Source organism: Hibiscus syriacus, unplaced genomic scaffold, assembly GCF_006381635.1.
Source record: "Hibiscus syriacus cultivar Baekdansim isolate YM2019G1 unplaced genomic scaffold, ASM638163v2 tig00112988_pilon, whole genome shotgun sequence".
Classification (NCBI taxonomy): domain Eukaryota; kingdom Viridiplantae; phylum Streptophyta; class Magnoliopsida; order Malvales; family Malvaceae; genus Hibiscus; species Hibiscus syriacus.
In genome coordinates, this window is record NW_024063432.1 from 405,562 (window position 1) to 420,646 (window position 15,085).

At 33.4% G+C, this 15,085-nt stretch overlaps 1 protein-coding gene across 1 annotated transcript; it reads left to right on the forward strand.

Moving 5' to 3' along the window:
• Positions 1-6,248: 6,248 nt before the first annotated feature.
• On the forward strand, positions 6,249-6,768 carry LOC120185075 (two-component response regulator ARR22-like). The gene is made up of 2 exons (XM_039189394.1): positions 6,249-6,470; positions 6,556-6,768. The coding sequence occupies exons 1-2, from the start codon at positions 6,249-6,251 to the stop codon at positions 6,766-6,768; spliced, it is 435 nt and encodes a 144-aa protein (XP_039045325.1).
• Positions 6,769-15,085: the final 8,317 nt, after the last annotated feature.

Sequence of the window (15,085 nt, forward strand, 5' to 3'; positions counted from 1 at the left end):
GACTATCGCAACGAATTTGGAATAAATCGCAACGATTTTGGACTATCGCAACGAATTTCGAATAAATCGCAACGATTTTGGACCATCGCAACGAATTTGGAATAAATCGCAACGCGAACTTCGACTATCGCAACGAACTTGGAATAAATCGCAACGCGAACTTGGACTATCGCAACGAATTTGGAATAAATCGCAACGAATTTGGAATAAATCGCAACGCGAACTTCGACTATCGCAACGAATTTGGAAAATCGTAATGCGAACTTCGACTATCGCAACGCGAACTTGGACTATCGCAATGTGAATATTTAAATCGCAATGCGATAGTCGAAGTTCGCGTTGCGAATCTGGAAACTGATTTGCGATACCGGAGATCGCGTTACGAATTATCGATCGCGTTGCGATTTAGTTGGTCATTTTGGCAAATCCAAAAAAAGTTGGTTAAAATCGTATATTATAAGATATTTTTGGTCACTGAGGTTATTTTCTCTAATATTAATTGAAGCGGATGAAATTAAGTGTCTTCAGTACTCATGGTGCTTGCTTCATCGTGTTGAATCACTGTTTCCTTATACGCAGGCTTCTTGAAAATCCACCGGCGCTTCCATCTTTTCTGTTCAAAATAAGAAAAAGAACTCATTTAAAGCTCACATGCAAAAGCATTCAAGAGAAAAAGAAGAAAAATCAAAGAGACATTAATTATAACCTTGTCTTCATCTTGTTCACCATCTTCTCTCCTTGTACAACTCTTACCATTTTCCTTAGTAGGAGACCTAAAAGCTTTCTTCACTGCATTCAACCATGAGTTTTCTCCAATCTTCCCCTGTCATAATCATTTTTTTAGAAAAAAACAATTAAATGTTATTTTATCACTTTTTATTTGGAAAAAAATGGTGATTTTTAAATTGATTTGAATTGAGTGGAAAGGGGTTCGCCATCGACCTTTGGGTTAGGTAGTTTGAAAATCTAAAAATCATCTTTTAGAACAATTTTAAGGAAAAATCATATTTTTAAGAAAAAAGATGGTATGTGTTTACCAAAAATTTGATTTAACGGGTCTAGGAGTCAGTTACGCGTGGGAAAGGATAAACACCCCCACAACATCCAAAATTGGTATTAAATCACTTACACATCGTCGTAAATGGTGGAAAATATAAATAGAATATAAGGTTAATTAGAATATGATCCATTTATTAAAGTTTAATTAATTTGCTTCGAATTATTTATGAGGGAATATTCCTTAATTCTATAAGAAATCACGAGATTTGCACATCCTCTATATCCTCTATTTCTCATTTGTAAAGAATATTCCCTCCTCGATGATTTAAAAACGCGAATCGAATATAAATGATAAATCAACATTTGCGTAAAATAAATTACCACATAAAAACACATTGGATCATTTGAATAATAAAAAAAATTAATTAGTAAAACAAACTAAATTTATTTCAAGTTCTCATTTCGTTAAAATGCCGTATCGGATCGCATCACTTCGTCCAAGTGATACTTTCCACTCTCATTCTACAAATCGGTTCATAAAATTATTCGGATAATATTAATCGTTAAGGAAATACAATATAAACAAATGTGATTGTAAATGTAAAATAAAATATTTACAACATAAAAATAATAACATTTATTTAATGTTATACATAAAAATACATAACATGTGAAATATGTACATTCATAAGGGACTCAAACAGAACAATAAAAAATTTACATATCAAAATATAAATAACCAAAGAAACATATTTAAAAATTTAAGGGACCAAACTGCTATTAACAGAAATTTAAGAGGCTGAACAACAAATACAAACAAACCAAAGTTAAGATCAAAAATATTAAACAATACAAATACTAGAAATGAAAATAACCCATAAATAATATAAATGACTGAAATGAAATGAACCATAAACATAAAAGGCTAAACAATAATTAAACCAAATGCCAAGCAGTGACTAAAATAAAGGATTTACAAATGTCATAACCAAAATCAAATATTAACAAAAATACACAATATGTATGAGCATGACTAAAATAAAAATATTGAAACATAAGTACTCGAAATAAAAAAGGATCAAAATTCATTAAATGACTGACAGATGAAATTACAAAATCAAAGGGACCTAAAGTGGGATTTACTCATGCTCAAAAATGCCAAACGGTCACCCTAGAAACTACGTCGTTTTGTGGGGATATAAAAGCCTAAGCCCAAGGCTTTTCCCCTTCATCTTCTCATTTACTACATGTTTCAGAAAACCAGAAGAGAGTCAACTTTCCCTCATCGAGGAAGAAAGGGTTTGTCACCGCCGGTAGACCTCACGGCGGTTCACGACGGCTGGAGAGACTCAAACACCTCAAAAGCCTCCTCCTTTCTCCCTTAATCCGAAACTTAGTCCCTCTTAGCCTAAAACCTCTCATAGAGTCCTAGATCTTGGTTTTATACCTTCGAATATTTTGAAAATCGGTGACCCTTCGGCTTCCCGGTGAACTCCGAACCAAGGTAAGAACTTTTCTTTCCTTTCTTTTTCTTGTTTCTGTTTGTGTCTTTTGATTCTCTCCTGTTTCATTTTTTTCCTCTCTGTTTTTTTCTTCTTAGTTTTTTTTTCTTATGATATTTTCTTTCCGCCGAATATCTCTTCATTTTCTCTGTCTTCCTCCCTCTTTTTTATTTTCATATGTGACTTTGTGATGGATGTTGTTTGATGATAATGTTACCGAGGAGATAAACTTGTGGCAGAGTTAGATTGCCTCGGGATAACATTTGATTTGTTTTTATTTTTTTATTGGGTTTTTTTCTGATTGTTCTGGCTTTTCTTTGTTTGATGGATTTGTTATCATTGTTGATGACAACATCATGCGAGAACGTTCGGCGGCGGCTCACACGGTTGGGGAAACGAGTAGTGGAGTCCATACGTCAATGGGAGTTGAAACGTTGGCCGTGGCGACTACTGATTAGGGTTCAGAAACCTTAATTTGTTTGGGTTACAAACGGGCCGGTCTGAGCTGGATTTGGGCCTGGTACTGGGCTTCAGGTTGTATCTGGGTTGGGCTTGTGTGTTGAGTCACTGGTTTCTTAGTGGGCCTGCTGAGTTGTATCTGGGCCGCAAATTAAGTATGCAAAAATGTAATTAAGTTAATAATAATAATAATAAATAATAATAATAACAACAATAATAATAATATATTTTTAGACCCGGACAAAAACGAGTGTCTACAACCCCATTGAAGAGTCGACACAAAAAGCAAAGCTAAATGAAAAATGGAGCTATATTTAGTATTTCATAGCTTAATAGGAGCTTCTCCAAATGGGGGAAGTTGGAATCTTTAAATGCTAAAGGCTCAATTATAAACGGAAGTAAAATAATAGGGCTGTAAAATAGTCAAGTCGAGTTCGATTATTGTTGAGTTTAACCCGATTTAAAAAGTTTAAAGTTGTGTTTTACTCAACTCGAAAGCTCCTAAATTTAAAATTGTCAAGCTCAAGACAAATTCAAAATCAAAAATTGAAGTTTGATTCGGTTAGAAAGCTCGTAAGCTTAAAATGTTTAGGCTTGACTCAAAGTAAAAAAATAAAAGTTCAGTTAAAGCTTGAAAAACTTAAAATACTCGACGTATATTTATAAATTAAAACTTCAATTTAATTTATAAAATTTTAAAATTATAAAGTATTAAGCATATAATTATAAATTAGTTAAAAATCTAAACATAAATTATTTAAAATAAAATATTAATTACGTTATTTTTATAATCTTATTTTAAATAATAATTAGATCAAACGTCAACCCTTAAACCAAAATTCCTTCAATTTTTTCCTTGCTTTGAAGCCGTCTTCATTGTCACTGTTGCTGCAGCTGCCGTTTTCATCAATGGGAGAGAATACCCATTTCTTTTACATCTCAACATTTCACGTTCCAGAGTTCCCCACCGAAACTCTTCGGTTTCCTTACTCTTGATCTCACCATCTTGGTTCCAAAGTATGCTACTCGCTTCATCACGTTGCATCTTCTATTTATTTAAATTTAAATAAATATATAAATTTAAACTTATAAAAATATTATTAATTTTAAATCGAGTGCAAATATATAAATTTAAATTTATAAAAAATATTATTAATTTTAAGATTTTATTTATTTAAATTTAAAAAAAATTATTTTGGATACTTATTTTTTTATTCGATTTGATTCGGTTTAAATGATTTTCATATGAAAAACTTAAACTAAATTAAATTATATATTTAAAATTTTTAAACCGAACTAAAACTAAACCACAAAATAAAGATTTAAATCAAACCATATAATCTGATTCAAATCAATTTTTTAATTTTCCCGATTTCGTTGCTTAGCCAGGTACCACAGTGGCTCCTCATGGATTTATTCTCCAAATTCATAGTGCCATAATATCTAGCCACTGTTTAAACACTTTGTTTTATTTACACCTTCAAAGTAAGCCGGTTCTAATAATAAGCTCGTGAATCTATTGAGTGGTTTTAGTGGTTAAAAGAAATGTTGTTTTCCATTGAAGTTTTGGGTTTGAGTAGCTACATCTGCAGGGTGTGCATGCATTGTCAATGATTAAAATCGATTATTAACAGATACTACCTTATAATCCCCTTAAACTATTCAAAGTAATAATAATAATTAGCTTTCCAAATTCATTAACTTGAATTTAATTTTTTAAGGACAAGATTTAACCTTACAAGATACAACACTTTAATTTAAATTTTATAGGATGAATTTCATGAATTTCAATTGAAGTACACTATTGGACCCAATAAAGATGAATGTGTTATTCTCATGTCATCGTGACAATATGATTATATGATTGTAAAACCCTAAAATCCAGTTTAAGAGTGGGGTCTAGTTGAATTGTTTGGATTGAAGATTTTGAAATTGGGGTCTCATTGATTTTAAAACTGGAATTCTAAGTAATGAAATGTATGGAATCTACATATGGTGGTTTAATTGGAAGAAACACAAAGTTGATATGATCAAATTAAACAAAGTCAAAACCTAGTGATCTAATTGGAAAGAATAAGGACTCGTACCCAATGCTACCCAAATATGACCGGCTTACTGACATGGTTTGATTTGTTGGCCAATCTGGTTTGAGCCTTTAATAGACCTAGTTTGATCGATTGACCATGCCCGTTAACTGACCCGGTTTGATCCGTTGATCAGACTTAGTTGACTCGATCCGATAGTTGTTCTTTAACCCGTCGATTCGTTGATGTTTGATTTGTTATCCCATTAACCTTTGATAGCATTGACTTTGACTAAGGTTGACTTTGACGTACAAATTAACTTTTTGCATTGACTTCCCTGTTAGATCCGTTTAATCTATTTGATTCGTCTGAGTGCAACAATGTTTTTTGAGTATATTTTCATGTAGCTTTTATGATAGACAGGGCCGGGGTCAGGGGGGGCGACCGCCTAGGCCCCAAACTTAGAGGGATTCATTTTTAAAATTATTTTTAAGTTTATTAATTAAAAAAGATTTTTAAACATATTTGTTTATTTTAAATACTTGAAAATATGGTAATTTAGTGGGCCTCAATAATTAAAAAATATTTTTAAATATCATTTTTTATTTAAAAAACTCAAAAATATAGTAATTTAGTGGGGCCCCATTTTAATGATGGAGAAATCTAGGTATGGGCCCCCACTTATCTTCTTATATCATCTCCTTTCCTAGGGCCCTTAAAATATCAGGACCGGGCCTGATGATAGATGTGATATCTACAAAGAAAAAAAGTTTATGAAATAAATATTTCAATTTAGTATATATATATATATATATATATATATATATATTTTACGTTAAAATATCTTATATTCTTAATTGCGAATCCGAGAAATATCTCATTTATTATGCCATTGTCACAATAATAAAAGAAACAAGATCTTCTACTTGTCCACGTCTTAAAAATTTGCTTTGAAAGAAAAGAAAAATCCAAGCTACTGGATTTCATTTTTAAGTACTTGTAATCTTTTTTTCCTTTCAATTGTGCATGAATATCATGTGTTTGTAAATGAAGAAATGGTTCTAGTTTCCACTACCTATATAAATCAACCTAGTTTAAGTATTCAAGCAACTTAACAAGATAGCATTAAGGTAATCAAATATATATATATATATATATATATATATATATATATATATATATATATAAAGAAATTTTCATGATTTTGAGGTTGTAGCTAATATTTACAAATTGCTTATGAAAAAGGGTATACCAAAGCTTGAAGATGGTGTTGGGAAAAGCATCGAGTTCATCCTTTAGCATGAAATCAGACGATGACAATAACTTGACAGTGTTGGTTGTTGATGACAGTCCAATGATCCGAAAACTCCATGACATGCATTTCAAGAAGTTTGGACACAAAGTTCAAGTCGATCTTTTCCGTTTCGGAGATTCTTTCGATCTCATTCTAATGGACAAAGAAATGCCTGTCATGGATGGGGCCGAGGTACATAGTATACATATATTACTTCAAGAGTCGTTAATGGAAATTTTACACCAAACAAAACAATTATTGTATGTATGTTTTGTAGGCGACAAAGGAGCTGAGAGCTATGGGAGTGAAGAGCATGATCGCTGGTGTAACTTCACTTGACTCACCATATGATAAGCAAGTTTTCATGGAGGCGGGCTTGGATTATTGCTTTAACAAGCCTTTGACTGCCGATAACATTAGTTTTCTTCTGCAAGAGCTCAACAAGAAGAACGGTGACAAAATCAGATGTTGTCATTATCAGTTTGGTTAAGACATTTGCCCATGATGTTTCTCCTTTAGCTTATCTTTGTTTTATGCCTAAATAATAATAATAGAATGTAAAATGCAAACCACTTGCCTGATATAGGCTTATATGTAGGTTTGCTTTGCTCTTTTGGTTTACTAAGTTAATGTTATTTTCCTTTTCTTAATGAAACAAAATGTTAATGGGCAATGCCTTTCATTGGAGAAGTTAAATTTGGTAAAAGAATTTAACATGATTACCGATATGTATTTGAATGATGTTTGATATGGGGTGATGTCTTCAAAAATCAAAAGTAATATTTTTTATGATAGTCGTTGGTTGTCGTATTCATCGGCCGATGAAGTCTAAACATTTCAACCAACACCTTTTCGACCCCTTGAATGTGATTCTGACCTCCGTTTCATCGGAAATGCCTCAATCTCCTCAGATCGATAATGAACTTTTCGACTTCTTCATCTTCATCCTCCGATCTCCTTCATTAATCGTCTGATGGGTCTGAAATTGGACTATGTTGGTCGACTCGACGTTCTCTCATGGTCTAACATTCGGATTGATCGTCTATCCATTGGAGCTATGCCCCGTTAACCCGTCTGTTAAGTTTTTAATGGTAGGGTAATAAAATGAAACAAAAACTAAATGTTAGGTGTGGTTTTGAAAAAAATTAAAAGTTTAGATATTAAAATGGATCGAAACTAATAGTTTAGGTACTAAAAGTGTAATTTATCCTATTTTTTCTGCTAATGTTGAACAAAATAGATGGATAAAAAGCTGGCTACAACATCATGTGCAATATGTACTTCTACCTCGTCTGGTGGTGCATCAAAGAGGTTTTCCCCAACCCCAACATATCTTCCCTTAGACATCGTTGTCAGTTTATCCGCCACTGCATTCGCCTCTCTTCGGATTTGTGTTATCCTCACCTCCCATTTTCTATCTAACAACGCCTAAATGGCTTCGACGATTGCATTACCTGGTAGTGCGTCTAATGAGCGAGCAATGAATTTCACTGCATCTTCTTCATCAGTTTCGACATGTAATCCACCGACTCCATGTCTCCACGCATGCATGCACCAAAATATCGTGGATCGCCTATAGTTCTACATTCAACGCCGAGCAATTACCAATACTTCTAGAGAACCCAAACGACCATGCACCTTACTCGTTTCCCAGCACTCCTCTAATCACGACCGACCTATCGCTATGCCTCAGTACACCACATTAATGTCTTCCATTCTATCTGGTCGAATTGTGTTGTAGACCAAATTGGTCTAGACGTGATCAATGTCTTCATCTTCATGTTTGCATATATTACATAAACTATCTGTTATCATATGTCAACGAACTCGACCATGAGCCACCCCATGCATCGCTTTCCTTTTGTAGAACATTGATTGCCTCACTACAATCCGTCTCCACAACCATCGCTTCCACGTGCAAATCCCAAGCCAGTTTTAGGCCCTCTAAAATGCCCTATAATTCTGCATCTAAAACTGAACAGTAACCTATGGTTTTGGCGTACCCCCGGATCCAAATGCCTTCGTCATTCCGAATAACACCGCCACGTGACGCTGCCCCCGAACCAGTCTGTCTCGCGCCGTCCGAGTTCAATTTAAACCAGACACCTGCTGGAGGCTGTCACTCTCCGTGTTGCTGGTCCTGCATAATAGTCTGAATCAGTCTTGGAGTTGAAAGAACCCAGTAGATAGATTTATCTTTAAACATATACTACTTACTTTCAATCAAAATAGATCTTTTACTTTCTCTAATTATCTGTTAATTTTATAAATTTATTAATTCGTGTTGCATCAAATTCGAATCAAACTTTAACAATATCCACATCGACCCGAATTTTGAAAGTACAATGAGTATCACACACAATATTCGTCAACAATGAAAATTGACCAAGTCAAGATAATACTCAAATTTGATTGTAAGGAGTGACTTACCCATTATATCTGTAGGATTGTGATGAGTGCAAATTTTGATCAAAACAATATCACTATAAACAATAATATCACACACACAATGATATAGGGTATTAATATATATCGTCATCTCATGAAACATTTGATTTTTTTTAAAGAAGATAACACTCTAACTATCATAAAATATTATATCTCTGTTTTGAAAACCGGACCGGACCGGCCGGTTCAACCGGGAACCGTTGCTTAGTCCGGTTCAATATAAACCGGTTGAACCGTTATTAGTGAACCGGCCAGAACCGCTGAACCGTTCGAACCTGAAAATCGGAAAAAACCGGGAAAAACCGGGATTTTTGTTTTTTTTTAAAAAAAAAAATTAAACCAAACAACGTCATTTGTTAAACGAGCCAAGTTGAACTCGAGTATTGCTGAGCTCGACTCGAACTTGAAAACTTTAAAAGTAAGCTCAACTCAACTCAAACTCACAAGCTACAAATTATCAAGTTCAACTCAAACTCGAAATATAATATTGAAACTTGAACTCAAAAAAAAATTTGAAGCTCGATTGAAGCCTAAAATTCGAGCTTGATTGAAGTGAAAGAATAGTTCACTCAATGCTCACCAAAAGGCTCTATGATTTTGAATGTCAAATTACCTCTATTATTTATAGAAGTTAGTTGTGATGCGCTTCTATGTTTCTTAGTAATGTGAGATTGCTTTGTTCTCATATTTTTTCTCTTTAGACTTTTGGGATGCTCTTCTATGTTTCTTAGCCATGTGGGATTGTTTAAAAAAAAAAGTAAACCAAACAATATCATTTTGTTATGATTTTTTTAACCCAAATTTATTTTTTAATTATAGTTATATAATTATATTTATTATTTAATATGTTTTACCTTAAATATTATGTTGTAGTTAATTTGAATCATTTTGTTTCACTTGATTTTATGGTTTTTAACTTATATATGTTATGATTTGCTTTGAATATGACTTGTGATATAAAAAATTATTTTTTATTAAATATTTTTGATATTTTTATTTAATTTTTTAAATAATTATGACGTCGTCCGGTTCTTCCGACCGGTCGGACCGGTTCGACCGGTTGAACCAATGAACCGGTAGCATGACCGGTTCGCTAACCGGTCCGGTTCTGAAAACCATGCATTATATTGATTTGAATTGAATGCCTGAAGTGAATTATTAAATGAATATTAACAAGCATTATGTACCACTGCTTAGGTGACTGTTTTAAGCCCTAAAGAAGTTTCTTCAACAGGTAAATGTGATCTTTTTTCTCTTGAGACTACGAAACTTTCTGATTGTTGTATATAGATGTCTTTCTCAATTTTTTAATACAAAAAAATTGTTTTCTACATTTAACTGTTCAAACTCGTAATCATACACAACCATAATACCAACAAAGCTCAAATTGAACTACGCTTAACCATTATCATTTGTGCGTAGAGATAGACCAAAGGGACAGGTGAAAGTAGTTATCCTCTTTGAAAACTTTATATTAATACATATTTTAGATATTTTCAATTGATAATTTATTTTTTTTCATTAGAATTTTATAAGTTCGTCACTCTTAAAATTTTAGATTATGAACTCGAGAAAAGTAAGAATTTTTCTAGGGAAATAGAAAAGGAAGAAGATAGGGATTTAGGAAAGAAAGTTTTCATTCAATAATCACATAATTTCTCTCTCAATAGTACACGGTTTTATTTCGTTACAATATACCCATTTGTCAAATATCTACATATGGTTGTCCTTTCTAACGGTTGACACAATTTGTACCAGTAGAGAATAATACTTATCCAATCTCTCACAAACAGTAAAGAATGCTAAAGCAAAGTAAAGTCGAGCACTGAAGTATGAAATAAGATGATTTGACAATCTCTCACAAACAAGCTACAATAGGGATAAATGATTGGGTTTACTAAGGAATCTTATGTCTTGTCTCTAGAATGGTTCATGTTTTCCATGAGTATATTGTTCGACAGGATTTGCTAAAGTGTTTCTAGGCTATCTCTAGTAAGGAACCTGATAGTGAAAATGTTACGACAATACCTCTCAGCGTGAGGTGCTACATAATACTAACGATTAAGTTCTACCCCTTTTAGTCATTGAAACCCTTTCCTTCTCTAAGGCGAGTTAGAGCCTTACTTCCTAGCTTAGCCCTATTGTTCACGTTGATCTAAGCCTAAATTTATCTATATTATGCATCAAACTTAGAAAATGGTCGAAAGCTCTTACAAATCGCATTTAAAAATGAAAAACATAAATCATTCATTCAAAACAAAGTATAATCATCCCAAGCAAACCCACACCAAATAAGTTAGTTAATGGTGGGGCTCAAATCATCAATCATCATCATTCGTTCCATTACGAACTCACTAGAAAAATAGAAATGAAAACCACAAAAGGGAGAAGAAAACTCCCAAGCACGTGAACTGCCGTAAAAATTTAATCGATGCCTTGAACCGCCTTAGTAAAACTAGCGTCTCTCAAAGGCCTATCTTTATATCCTCTTGAGCTTGGCTATAGAGGATGTCACGAAAGGAGAAAGAAGGAAAGAAAAATGGAGAATTTGTGTCGCAACCGCCTCTTCCTCTTTTTCTTATTTTATACTTTCTAAAGTTATCTTAAAATGTGGGTATCCTTATCAATTTATAGTGGGGGCTCCTAGGGTTTAGTGCTCAAATTCCCTTTACCATAAGGGATCATTCCCTTCGCATGTGTGTGTTGGATAGTTGGCTGAAGGAATTCACGTGTGACAGTTGACAACAACAATAAAATATCTTCATCCTTTTGTCTTTTTCTGTTCCATGAATGTTATCCATAATGTTGCAACAATTTTTGCCCAGGAACGCTATCCATAATGCTGCGACATTTTCCAATTCTCCTCTAGCCTCCTTAACCTGCACAATTCACCACCAAAACACTACTTTTGTCCCATCAAAGCATCATTTATAGGATAATTAAAGATCAACAAGCAAACTACACTACAATTATGATAAATGCAACTAAATGAGACTAAATGCACTTAAACGAGCTTTTAAACAATCAATAATCTAAGTGAAAAGGCAAGAAATATAGCCTTTTACGGGGTTATCAACCCACCTCCAGGTTGTAAAAAGACCTGAACTTATCCTTAATCACCATGACCTCTACTAGTTTCTTTCCATCTATATTGGTGGGAGTTTCACTGTCAGATTGCTCTTGCTCCTCTTTTTTACCTGTTAAAATCCACAAAACCTGTTTGTCATCCATTTTTCTAAACTAGATACACAATCTTCCTGTTTTTTCACCATTTTGGAGGCTCAGATTCATCGGGCTCTTAGTCCACCTTTTTTAAATCTTCAAGTTTTTGTTAAATGGTAGCAAGATCTGTAAGGTCTTCCATGGTTTGGTTCTTTTTCTATTTTCCCCGTTTGAAGAATTACCAGGATGTGTGGCTATGATGCCAAACTGTTATGAACTGCAACACTTGGTAATGGATGAGATAATATCGTAAGTTTGTAGTGGTGAGTAGGGAAAAAAAGTAAATTAGTTTTTAAAATGATTTTCTAAATCATCATATTAAACATTCAAGTATTTTATGTGTGTTCAGATCGAGTTGGACCGAACACTATTGTAGATTATGGGAAAGCTTTGACTCATACCCTCTTCTTATTAGGTGTGCGTAGCCTGTAAATGAGCGGAGTACAGCTCAATTTGACTCGAAAACTCGTGAGCCTAAAATTTTCAAGTCCGACTCGAACTCGAAACCATGAATTGAAGCTCGAAAAGGCTTAAAATAAAAAAAAATCTTAAACTTCGGTTGAAGCTTTAACTCGAACTAAAACATGAATCCTAAGTACATAAAAATATTATACTATATTTTTTAAAAAATAACACATAAATGTTACTATTATTAATAATTTAATTTTTTTTTAAAAATTATAATATATTTTTTTGAGTTGCTCACAAGCTTTTCGAGTCGAGTATCAAGTAGCTAGTTTTGACTAGTTAAGAAATCGAGTCAAGCTCGAGCTCGAGTAGTGTTCATTCAGGTCAAGTATTTATCGAGCTTTAACCGAGTCGATCTCGAGTAGCTCACGATCTATCTCGTCTCATTTATAGCCCTAGGTGTGCGTTTGTTCGAACCATTCAGGTGCTATATGTGATAATACTTTTAGGGTAAACTACGCATTTAGTACTTAAACTATCATTTTTGATCCATTTTAGTACTTAAACTTTCATTTTTTTTTAAATCATAACTAATGCTCAGTTTTTGTTTCATTTTAGTAGCCATCATTTAAAACTTAACAGACGGGCTTGTCGACCTCCATGTCTAAAGTTGCAGGTTGTCACATCCATCGACCAATGAAGTCCAAATTTCCCAACACACACCTTTTTGAACTCTTGAACGTGATTATTACCTCTATTTCATCAGGAAGCGCCTCAATCTCCCCAAATCGATGATGAACTTTTCGATTTCTTCATCCTCCAATCTTCATGGCCCATAGTCCGATGGGCAAAAAATTAGACTATGTTGATGGACTCGTCATTCTCTTGTGGTCCACTGTTCGGATTGGTTGTTCGTCCACTGGAGCTATGTCACATTAGCCCGTCAGTTAAGTTTTTAACGAAAAATACTAATATGATTTTGAAAAAAACGAACATTTAGGTATTAAAACAGACCAAAACTTATAGTTTATGTACTAAACGTGTAGTTTGTCCAATAATTTTATTGTGTGTACTGTGCTAAAACATTGTTTGATGACTTAAATTTATTGGAATTGATTGTATATGTGGATAGTCTCGTAATAGGTAACTGATAAGTGGATATCACAAATTGGCCTTTAATTTTTAATAAAGGGTTAAAAGATGTCAAGACCCCTTATTCCTTTAAACCCCTATAGAAATTTGCTCATAAAATCCTAGAAATAATCTAAAAGATAAATATTTCTGGCAACAATTATATATGAAACAATTAAGATTAGGGGTGTAGATGAACCCAAAGTTCAGTGAACTGTTCGTGAATCGTTCATATAACGTTCGCTTGTTAAGTTAAATAAACAAGTATGATTTTTTTCATTTAATAAACGAACGGACATGAATAAAGATATGTTCGATTTGATTATGTTCACAAACAAACTCGTTTTTAACTCGCTATTTGACTTGTTCATTTATTTTATTAACAAGCTCGTTTAATGCCTCCTTCATAAGCTCGTTTACGTTTTTTTTATATTCTAAGGTGAATGTATGGACTACATTAAACGCATGATGAATTTTGTTTAAAAATTGTATTTTTTAAGATTTTTTTAGTTTATTTTGTTTAATTCCTAAATATATAAACGAACATATTCGCAAACGCTAAACGAACATATTCGCAAACGCTAAATGAACATATTCACGAACGTTAAACAAACATAGTCACAAACACCTTTAAAATAGATAAATAAACACAAACACAACATTAAAGATTTAAACGAATATGAACCATACATGTACGTCATTGAAAACAAACAAACACGAACACATTCTTATTTGTTCAAGCTCGGTTTATTTACACCCTTAGGATAATGGGGAAGGTCGAGAGTGAGCCCATGTGAGAGAAAATTGGCTTGTTGGACCTTGAGTTTGTTCACCCCCTGCATCAAAATTGCTTGCAATTTACAAAAACCTTTTCTTAGCTGCCACATAAAGATACCCAGAAATCAAAAGGACGATTCCCCATTGTTTCCAAAAAGCCATTTTTACAGATTCCCTCTCTTTGTGTACACCTCAATAACATAAGAAACTTTAAAGTACAGGTTCAAAATTACAGCTTTATGTGAAAAAAGAGACTCATTATTTCCCATGCAATATTGCTATAATAATATCTTTGATTATAATATTGTAATAAAGGGACATCACTTCGGTTCACTTACATCCAATCGACCTGAAAGGCGATGGCTACCCTCTGATTAAAGCCTTACCTTTTTCTTTTCCTTTCAATTATTCTAAAAGCGTTTCCCAGTTCCAGATTCTGGTTGATATCCAGCCCCTCTCAGTCATCTTGTTGTTGCATATACTAGGCCATATCTTTTTGTAAAGTAGTCGGTGTATAAAACTTGTAATTCAAGCTTGTTTCAGGGTTCTTGAGATATAGTGTTGTTATATCTCTGGAGATGATTCGATAACATACATACTTTCGTCAGATCAGGTTCGCTAAAACTGTCATCTCTTCACTAATCAAGATCTTCAAATAGACCTTTACCTTCACTAGAGCCTCCGATTAGTTTATAGCCTCTAAACACATCCTTCTGGTCAACTACGGTGTACATACAAAATCTCTGACAAATTCACGTGATGCCCAAAAACAAAATCTAAAGTCTAACTATCATATTTGCCTAGCTTGTCAACTTACAAAT

Excerpts from the sequence above, each read along its gene's own strand:
- LOC120185075 (XM_039189394.1), top strand. The coding sequence starts at position 6,249 with ATGGTGTTGGGAAAAGCATCGAGTTCATCCTTTAGCATGAAATCAGAC. Across the intron at positions 6,471-6,555 it reads CTGTCATGGATGGGGCCGAG|GCGACAAAGGAGCTGAGAGC; the intron begins GTACATAGTATA and ends TATGTTTTGTAG.